The following is a 9,788-nucleotide window of genomic DNA, read 5'->3' as shown; positions in this document are numbered from 1 at the left end:
AAAGTCTCAACTTCCTTCTTTTATAAATCTCCAAGAGGTGTTTGACAACTCTTCAAAATGTGTCCCAATTTGATGTATTTTCTAAAGGATGCCTCCTTTCGTACGTTTTTTAATAATATTTTCGTTCCTAGTGGTCATAACCACCCTCTTTAGCCAATAGGTTCCTCAAATTCCTCTTCAAAATTCAGCCAAATGAAGAAAACCGCCAAATAACTGCCTCTGGCGCTTAAACGCGGGACCTCTGACACTTAGGCGCGACCTTCTTATTTTAACTGTCACTTAAGCGCTGGATCTGGTGCTTAGGCGCCAAAACACTTTAGCACAATTTTCATCTCTAGCACACTTTAGCACAATTTTCATCTCTTTGCTCCAAATTTGATCCTTTTTCACTCCTTTTAGCATTTTTCATCTTTTTACATATACCTGAAAGAAAAACACACAAATAACTTCCATTAAAGCACAATATCTCAAAAATAGGTATAAAAATGCATCTAAAAACACCATATAATTTAAGTGTATCGCAAAGCAAGTTAATTTTGGCTACGTTTTTATTATCTCTAGTGATTACATAATTAAAAACCAATCTAATGTGAATTTCAATTCCCATGACGATTCTCAAATCATACAAAACCCAAACAAACTTGTAAATATGGCTAAGGAAGGTGTTCACGATGTGTCTTATGATAGCTCAGATAGTGAAGTACCTATCCTTGAACTCCATGGAGCACAATCGAGTTAGAACTATTAGACTTAAAGACAGTGCCAGGAAGGTCAATCGTCACTCCAGAAGATGAAACATTGGGACCAATTCAAAAGACAAAAGAAATAATAGATGTAAACCTTAGGAGTGGGAAGTCTTGCCTATGAGAGTGCTTAAAAAAGACAAAGGGAATTAGATTTTTATTCAACAAGAGTCAACTCCACTGATGAAAGAAATTCCAACACTGGAGGATCCCTAAATAATAAGTGACAAAGTGGAATATAACGTACTAGCCCATCTTCGGAAGTTGCAGGCCAAACTAAGCATCTACGATGCTCTGATCCTATAAAAAAAGATGTGAGAAGCTCTGATCAGGGCCTCACTTGATCCAGAGATTTTATTAGCTCAATTGGCTAGTAGCCTTTAGACAAGGTTTGTTCTTTGAAGGAACAATTAGGTGTCACTTTGACAGAAGATTAAGGGGTTAAATTAAGAGTAGAGAGGGTGGTGGTTGTATGCAGGAGTGGTTGATCCTTCAAAATTGAGAGGGATGAGTTGGACTATGGTAGCAAACTTATACTATCAAGCAACATAATTACAGTGCTCGCTTGGGTTAGGCAGTGTAAGTGCGCCACCTCGTAGTGTGGGTGTGCCCAAGGATGCCTAAGTACTACCTTGTGTGATGTTAGGAAGATGATAATGGAATGGAGATGATGCGACATCATGAGGCACGGGTGAGCCACCATGAGGGAAGGATGCACCACCATACGGAGTGAGTGCACTAGTGTGTTAGGGTGGAGCGAGCGCATCAGCATGAAGTGGGGGCACGACCGATTTGGTGGTGTGGTTAAGGCCAAAATGAAAACCCTAAATCAAGAGGAAGAGAAAATTTTAAGGAATCTAATGGTGCAATTATTTTTTGGTTAAGATGGTCCCCATTTAATAGAAATTCATGCCCCACCATAGGAGAGAGAAAAAAAATTTTTTTGTGAAATTTAATGGGTTATGATTGACTAAATTAAGTTCTTTTTAGCTCATATTTACTTTGTTTGAATTTTGGTTAGGTTTGCTTCTGCCATATTTTTGTAAATGTTAATTTTATTTAGGTGGATTTTAATTTTACGTTAAGTTAGGGTTATCTCAAATTTTAGCTAATGTGATGCTTAAATAATAGCTTAAGAGAGCTCAATAGAGTCATCTAGTGGGACGGAAAAAGATGTCCTATGTCCCAATGTGATTGGATATAAGCTAAGAAAAATGTTTATCAAAAAATGAAATTAGAAAGACTAGGAAAGGTTTAACCTACCACTAAGAACCTTCTATTAGAAAACATATTTTTGAATTATCTTATAGGGTTATAAAAGATGTTTTTATTCGGTTAGATAAATTTATCTTCTCTCTAGATTTCAGCTTTTTTAAATAATAAAGAAGATAAAAACCCTCTATCAATGTAGATTGACCATTCTTTGCCACTGAAATGGTAGTGATAGAAGTTCGGAAAGGGGACTTATCATGTGAGTAAATAAAAAAGAAGTTAGTTTTAATATTCTGAAATTAATAAATTTTCCCGAAGACCCTAAGGATGATAAATGCTATAGGTTAGATTTGGTGTATGGGTATGTTAGATGACATTTTAGAAATGGACCCAATATAACAAAGTATAATTAAAGATAGTTATGAAAGACCTTAAGATGAATCAGCTCTATTATTTGATATAATCCCTAGAGTGATTAAGGATAGGTTTAAACCTCAAATAATCCTATAACTTTTTTACTTAATGTTGTGAAGGCATCTGATTTAGGACTTAAGGTTCTCCTCAAACATTTAAAATATGCTCTTTAATAGAATTTTCAACTTCCCCCAAAATTATTACTCGAATTTGAGTGAATTACAAGAGGCATAGTTATTGAAAGTTTTGAGAAATTTTAGGAAAGCCTTTGGTTGGAGCAAAGAAGATATTAAGGAAATAATTCCTTATGCATGCACAAAATTTTAATGGATTTAAATCGTGAACCAAAAGTTGATCACCAAAAAAGGCTAAACTCTTTTTTGAAATAAGCAATGAAAAAAAAATTATTAAATTACTAGATGTATAATTTATTTATCACGTTTTAATTTGTGCAAGAGTAAGTCCAATTCATTATGTCCTTGAGAAATGAGTGGTCATAGTACTTAAGAATGATATTAATGAGCTTATACCAACTAGAAGTGTTGTTGGCTAGAGAATTTGCATAGACTATATGAAATTAAACAATGATATATGGAATGACCATTTTCCTCTACTTTTTCTTATTTAGATTTTAGTTAAATTGACAAAATTCTTGCTTTTGCTTCCTAGATGGTTATTTAGGATATAATCAAATTTATATAACACCAGAAGACCGGGATAAAACTACTTTCATTACTCCTTATAGAATGTTGGCTTTCAAGAGAATGTCCTTTAGTTTATGTAATGCTCCCACTACTTTTCAAAGTTGCATTTAGTAATTTTTTTTATCTTATTAAGAAAGGTATTAAAGTGCTCTTGGCTGACTTTTTTGTGTTTAGCAGTGTTTTTGACATATGTCTTGAACTTTTTATAAGTGTATTGCAAAGGTGTAAAGAGACTAAACATATGATGAACTAGGACATATGTCCGTTCTTAGTTAATGAGGATATGAAATATATTATAAAGGTATGGAAGCAGATCAAAACTAATATTTATGTTATAGAAAAGTTATTCTCGCCCACTTCAGTCAAAAGGGTTAGGAGGTTTTAGGGCATGTCAAAATTTATAGAAGATATATTAAGGGATTCACTAAAATTTATAAACATTTGTGTTGTTTGTTAGAGAAGACTGTACGTTTCGATATTCATAGTGAGTTTCTAACAACTTTTATTGACGCTCTTTATAGTAACACCTAATTTGCAATATCTATTTGAGCTTATATGTGGTACTAGTGATAATGCCTTAAGAGTTGTGCTAGGACAGAGGACATATAAAGTTCTTCATGCGATATACTATGTTAATAGATTTCTTTATGATGATTAAATCAATTAATAGTATTTAGATCCTATTTGATTAATAATAAAGTGAAAGTATATGTCGATCACTCAGCTATTAAATATCTTGTGACTAGGAATGATGCTAAATCATATTTGATAAGATGGATATTTTCTTACAAGAGTTTTATATTGAGATTATTGATAGGAGAGGTACCAAAAATTAAGTGAATTATCCTTTATCTAGACTTGAGAAAAAAACAATTCTAAAAATTTGCATGCTCATATAAAGGAGAACTTTCCTGATGAACAAGTACTTGCAATTATTGAAAAAAAAAAATTTCTTTAGTATGCCAATATTATCAATTTATTTTGAGTGGCATTATTTTTTATGATTTGTCATATCATTAAAACATCCACGAAAATGGCCTTATGGAAGGACCATAAAATTAACAAAGGCCTATAAATTCTTCATAAAGACCTATAATATTTTATGAATGCCTATCATAATTATATTTCAGGACTCCATATCTCTATAATCTTTTCTGGATTGACGTAAGGCTTTATAACAACTCACAATATCTCGAAGTCCTAAGAAAATTTTGTAGATGTTTGCTATCTAGTGAGTTCAACATATATTTCTAAATATGTGACTTTTATACGTGAAAAAATACACACTCATCTATATCTCTAATCTTCAGGTCTTCTTATGCATGGTCCTGATGACTATTTCTTTACCTACAAATAATTTGTTCAAGATAAAACAAACCACCAATATTTTTGGTCATGACGTTAACTTTTATTATCAAAATCAAACTATATGATGCTAATAGCAAACCTATCTTCTCCTTTATACAAAACTAGTCCTGTCCATCACGCTACTAACAAATTCTTCTTCTCCTTCATAAATAATTAGTCATGTCAATAATTTTACTAACAAACACTATTAAGGATTCATCTTCTCATAGGTCTCATGGATCATTTTCTTTAGCAAGAGACAAACATCAACTCATTTTGCCATTTAAACATCACAAATCATGTTAATGTTTCCCTTAGCGAAGTACCATCACAAGCTCCGCTTCTCCATAACATATTATAGATTATATAGATGCTCCTAGCAAGAGACGAATGATTAAATCATTCCAAGAATAAAATTCTTGTCAGGATTCCCTCCTAATTTCCACTTTAATTCAAACATTAGCTTAAATCATGTCCAAATCTAGATTTAAATTAGATTTAAGCTTTAAAAGATTTTGACTTAACTGAGAATGATGTCTTAACTGAGAAAAATTTCATAAAATATGAAGTTTCAAACAAATTTCTCCAAATAAATATGTAATAGAAATATCTAAGCAATATTATGTAGTATAAGGCAAATAAAGTTATTTGTTTTCACTTGAATTTTATGTTTTTATATTTAAATTTTAAATAAATATGTTATGTAAATTATAATATTTTTTAAATCATCAGACAATTTATATTGATTTGAGGTTTAGAAGATGGTAGTAATGTCTTGGACAGGACAGTCAACACTAACGTGCACTAGGTAAGCCAGAGTTGAAAGTGTTCGCACTAATTGGCATTTGCACAAAATTTAATCGTAGAGGATATGTAAATCAAAGATAATGAATATAGTTAAATATTATATTTGTTAGTTTCAAAATTTTATTTTATCTTTAAAATTTTAAAAAAATTATTATTAGTAAAAATATTATACAATTTAAAATAAAAATAAAAAAAATGCACACAAATAAGCGCTCATACAATTCAACATGCTTTTCCTCACCATTATGAGAATCCCAACCATTTACCCAAAGTCAAAAGAAAAAGCAATCTCAGAGCTCCCAATCCAAAATATTAAAAAAAACTGCTTCAAAATCCCACCTTCCATGGAATACCGCGCGCGCACCTCCTCACTAGTCATACACACCATAGCGAGCCAGAAAGCAAATCAGAGAAATCCACATAGCAAAGAGCCGTCTCCGATCTCTGTCTGTTTATTCCTTTCTCTCTCTCCTTCCCCGACCGCCTATGTCCAAATCCCCCCACCGTTATCCTTTTGGCTTCCTTCTTTGGCCCCTCGATGCTCTTTTCCTCTTCCTCGACATCCTCACTACCTCATCCCTACTTCTACTCTTCTTCTTCATCCTTAACCATTCCTATTTCATCTTCGCCCTCACTTTCTCCTCCATTCTTCCCTCGCGTAGCATGCGTAGAACCATTTCTCCTTGTTTTTTCTGATGGCATCCACCTCCTGCCTCCTCCTCCCTCATGCCCATGATCCCTCCAACGCCTCCTCTTCCTCTATTAATTCACAAGAAGAAAACCCTCTTATCTTCCTCCAAGATCCCTCATTTACCCCTTTCGAACCGGTAAAAATGACCAGAAAACGCCCTGCCTCTGAGCTCGACCTCCAACCCGATCCCCCTCGCCGCCCTCCTCCACCCTTCCCTTCCTCCGACCAACTTCTCTCCGATATTCCCCAATCACTACCCACGCCTTCTATCCCCCCTCTTCCTTCTCCCACCCCACCACACTCTGCCCTCTGCAGCTTCTCCGGGCTCCCTCTCTTCACATCTGATACCAACCGCATCGTCACTACCCCTCAAAACTCCACTTATGATACCGAGGACACCTCTGCTGCCTGGATCGACGGCATCATCCGCGACCTTATTACCAGTGCCGCCGCTAACGTTTCGATCCCACAAATAATCCACAACGTGCGCGAGGTCATCTTTCCTTGCAACCCCAGCCTCGCCGCCGTTTTGGAGTTCCGCTTACGTTCTCTCTCCTCCGACGCCCAAACGCCAGCAGAGCCAGCAAATAAGCAAAGCGATCCCTCCCAATGCAATTTGGTTCCAAGATGGGAAGAGCAACAGAATCCTCATAACGCTACAATCTACCCACCAAATCCTGCCGCCTCTGCTTCAACAGAAGAAGCAGCGGCAGCTCCTTCGCAGCCGCCGCCGCCGCCGCCCCCTCCCCCAACGTCGGTAACCTCAGCATCAAGGAAAGAGGAGCTCCGGCAGCAGAAGCGTGATGAAGATGGACTCCATTTGCTAACTCTTCTTCTCCAATGCGCCGAGGCTGTCGCGGCTGACAACCTCGAGGAAGCTAACCGTCTTCTGCTTGAAATATCGGAGCTTTCAACTCCTTTTGGCACATCAGCGCAGCGCGTAGCTGCTTACTTCTCCGAAGCAATGTCTGCTCGTCTTATAAGCTCTTGTCTTGGCATTTATGCGCCATTGCCGCCCATTGCTGTTCACCGCCAGCGTTTGGCTTCGGCCTTTCAGGTTTTTAATGGGATAAGCCCGTTCGTTAAGTTTTCTCATTTTACTGCGAACCAAGCGATACAGGAAGCATTTGAGCGGGAGGAATGTGTACATATTATTGATCTCGATATTATGCAAGGGCTTCAGTGGCCTGGGTTGTTTCATATACTTGCTTCTCGACCCGGAGGACCACCGCGTGTTCGTCTTACTGGTCTCGGTTCTTCAGTTGAAGCTCTTCAGGCAACAGGGAAGCGGCTTTCCGATTTTGCTGATACTCTTGGTCTTCCTTTTGAGTTCTGCGCTGTCGCCGATAAGGTCGGTAACCTCGATCCTGAACGGCTTGCTGTATCACGCCGGGAGGCTGTTGCTGTTCATTGGCTTCACCATTCGCTTTACGATGTCACCGGATCCGACACCAACACCCTCTGGCTACTTCAGAGGTAATCTCTCTCTATCTCCGGGAAAGGTGGTTCCTTTTTCTTCTCTGCATGCCATGGAGGGGCCAAATGCTTGGTTCTACCGATGTCTGAAGTCTGACCCATCCTTTCCAGAGTCTTCTTCTTGAGATCTGGAAAGATGATTTTTTTTCTTTCATGGGTCGCTTCTTTGGATTAGAAGAGGCTAAAAAGTAGTAATTATTCTTACAGTACTTTGATCTTCGTCGATTGATCGCTTTTCTTCCCGTAATCATTACAAGTTTCCTACTTTTGCTTTTTCAAATCTTTGACCTCTTTATGTTCCTATTATTTTAAGCTCCGATTTACTACTATTAATCAAAAAGCTCGCTTTTTTAATCAAACAGGTTGTCGCCGAAGGTGGTAACGATGGTAGAACAGGACTTGAGCCAAGCGGGTTCATTTCTTGCGCGATTCGTCGAAGCTATCCACTACTACTCTGCTCTTTTCGATTCACTCAGTGCGAGTTACGGCGAGGAGAGTCAGGAGAGGCACATCGTTGAACAGCAGTTGCTTTCAAGGGAGATCCGCAATGTTCTCGCCGTTGGCGGTCCAGCACGTTCCGGTGAGGCCAAGTTCGGGAATTGGAGGGAAAAACTAAGCCAATCAGGCTTCCGTGGTGTCTCTCTCGCTGGAAACGCGCATGCTCAAGCAACGCTCCTTCTCGGTATGTTTCCTTCGGATGGGTACACTTTAATGGAGGAGAATGGCACGCTTAAGCTTGGGTGGAAAGATCTTTGTCTCTTGACAGCATCAGCGTGGAAGCCAATTCAAAGTCCGGTGACAAACTGCGGCGTATATGGCGGCGTTGCAAGGTAGGAGGAAAAAAGGAGAGGTTTTGTTTCATTGAAATGACTTTCATCGGTGTACATGTTGTAAGACTGAAAATGTATTGGGCCTGAAATGCAGGGGTTTTCTAATTTGATCTTTAGTTTGATTGCAGCTTTATTGCTGCGGGTTTCTTTTGTTTATTTTTTTCTGGTAACCAGCTTTAGTTTATTGCTTTTTTGTTCTGGTGTTGAATATTATAATTTTCCGTTACTGTAGGTTAATGTTATTATCTATTTGGCTTATTAACCTTGTGTTCTTGACCTAAAGTAAAGCTCGAGTTAATCTTTCCTTTTAGCTTCATAACTCGCCACTGTTAAATTGGATCTTTAGTTCCTATTAAATTTGATCAGAAATTGCTCTCATGTGAAGTATTTACCAGGACTGAGAAGGGTTTTACATATCACATAATTCTAATGTATTTTCATATGCTGAATCTAAACTTACCTATGAATCATATGCTCGAGGAAAACTGTAAGGTTAGAAGAAATAGAGAGACAAAAAAGAAGAATGAAAAGTAATGAATAGTAATTTTTTGTGTTTTATTGATATAAATAAATCTCCTATTTATTGCATAAGGGTATAATATAGCTATTATATTTTTTTGCTCATTTGAAAGAAGTTCATCCTAGGATATTTTTAGTATTTTACATACATGACTTATTTATGTACAATTACATTCAGGTTCAGTTGGCTAAGCTTAGCTGATTTCGAGTTAACTAGATCAACATTATCGAATGAGCTTATTCAACATGAGTCGATCAGTTGATCTAGTCTAATTACCAATCTCTTAGCCCAAGTGAAGAGCCTCTAGGGCATCCGATGAATGATGGGAGATACTGTGAAATTAGATCTTGCCTTGGATCGGTTCTAACAGAGAGTAGTATATCATAGGGAGTCGTTTTTCATGTAGTGGTTGACTTGGATGATCTTTTGTCTTATTTTTGGCTCAAGGGCCTGTGCTTGGATTATTCATTCGCCTTCTTATTTGCTTCGTGGCCCGTTCGGCTTTGTTGGCTCAACTCTTATAGCTTCGCTCGGTCGATTAAGTAGACCTGACAATCTTCTAGGAGTGGGTAAGCCTTCATTCTACTCTCCTTTCAGGATCATTTGATTTCCTTAATGTTGAGACATTTTTATTTACATATTCTACTTCTCTAATTCTTTTTTTTTCAGAAATCATTGTGAAAAGAATAAAAATAATTTAATGTAAATGTATGTCACTGTTGACCTCACTTTTGGTTGAGGTCTAGAAAACTTCTTTAATAGCCTAGGTCTAGTCATAGGACTTTCCTATTGACTAGTCTTAGAAAATTAGAAAAGGTACCCCCACCATTAGAAATTCAAAACTCTTCTTTTCACTCGACTTGAAATTCCACATATTGATCTTAACCTCTAGCATTTAGTAGGTAAGATCATTATAAGAGAATTCAAGAAGAATCCCTATAGGATTACTTGGCGTTAGGATTGACCCTGGGTGTTGACTTGAAACTAGGGTACACCATATCTTCACAATACATTAATCCATGGTTCATTTAGAATGGATATCTA

General features: G+C 37.1%; 1 protein-coding gene across 1 annotated transcript; it reads left to right on the top strand.

Moving 5' to 3' along the window:
* Window positions 1-5,499: 5,499 nt before the first annotated feature.
* On the top strand, window positions 5,500-8,415 carry LOC110038062 (protein SCARECROW). Its single transcript, XM_020742819.1, has 2 exons — window positions 5,500-7,394; window positions 7,757-8,415. Exons 1-2 carry the CDS (start codon window positions 5,923-5,925, stop codon window positions 8,226-8,228), a joined length of 1,944 nt encoding a protein of 647 aa, XP_020598478.1. The 5' UTR covers window positions 5,500-5,922; the 3' UTR covers window positions 8,229-8,415.
* Window positions 8,416-9,788: the final 1,373 nt, after the last annotated feature.

This window comes from Phalaenopsis equestris, unplaced genomic scaffold (assembly GCF_001263595.1).
Source record: "Phalaenopsis equestris unplaced genomic scaffold, ASM126359v1 Scaffold229919, whole genome shotgun sequence".
Taxonomy (NCBI): Eukaryota; Viridiplantae; Streptophyta; class Magnoliopsida; order Asparagales; family Orchidaceae; genus Phalaenopsis; species Phalaenopsis equestris.
The sequence above is the reverse complement of the archived record's forward strand: the minus strand, read 5'-3'. Positions and strand labels throughout refer to the sequence as shown.

Coding starts and splice junctions, on each gene's coding strand:
- LOC110038062 (XM_020742819.1), top strand. CDS start 5,923: ATGGCATCCACCTCCTGCCTCCTCCTCCCTCATGCCCATGATCCCTCC. Junction 7,395..7,756: donor ACCCTCTGGCTACTTCAGAG/GTAATCTCTCTC, acceptor TTAATCAAACAG/GTTGTCGCCGAAGGTGGTAA.